This window comes from Penaeus monodon, chromosome 24 (assembly GCF_015228065.2).
Source record: "Penaeus monodon isolate SGIC_2016 chromosome 24, NSTDA_Pmon_1, whole genome shotgun sequence".
NCBI classification, from domain to species: Eukaryota; Metazoa; Arthropoda; class Malacostraca; order Decapoda; family Penaeidae; genus Penaeus; species Penaeus monodon.
In genome coordinates, this window is record NC_051409.1 from 29,972,082 (window position 1) to 29,972,375 (window position 294).

Genomic DNA, 294 nt, shown 5'->3' on the forward strand with positions numbered 1-294 from the left:
ATCGACCAAAACAAATAACCGAACCATTAGAACAACAGAACAGGCAAAAACAAACGTACAAATAACAAACCACCCGGACCACACTCAGACACGTGTCCACAAACCCATTTCTCCTTAATATCCCTTTCACACATTTATCCTCTTACTATAGAATCCCCCTTAGATCTTAGCGGATTCCTTTAGATACCAATTTTTTTTTTTATCCCCAGTACCAAGGGCTGTGGTTCGACATCGCCAGCGTACCCAACGAATACCAGGTGACGAAGCAATGCATTAGTCAGAATTACACGTGGA

At 42.2% G+C, this 294-nt stretch overlaps 1 protein-coding gene across 1 annotated transcript in view; it reads left to right on the forward strand.

Annotated features, from left to right (window-relative positions):
• Positions 1 to 294, forward strand: part of LOC119588951 — a 17,201-nt gene that overhangs the window by 4,801 nt on the left and 12,106 nt on the right. The window contains exon 2 of the mRNA XM_037937560.1: positions 210 to 294. Within this exon, the coding sequence (XP_037793488.1) occupies positions 210 to 294 (85 nt within the window). The remainder of the gene's footprint in view (positions 1 to 209) is intronic.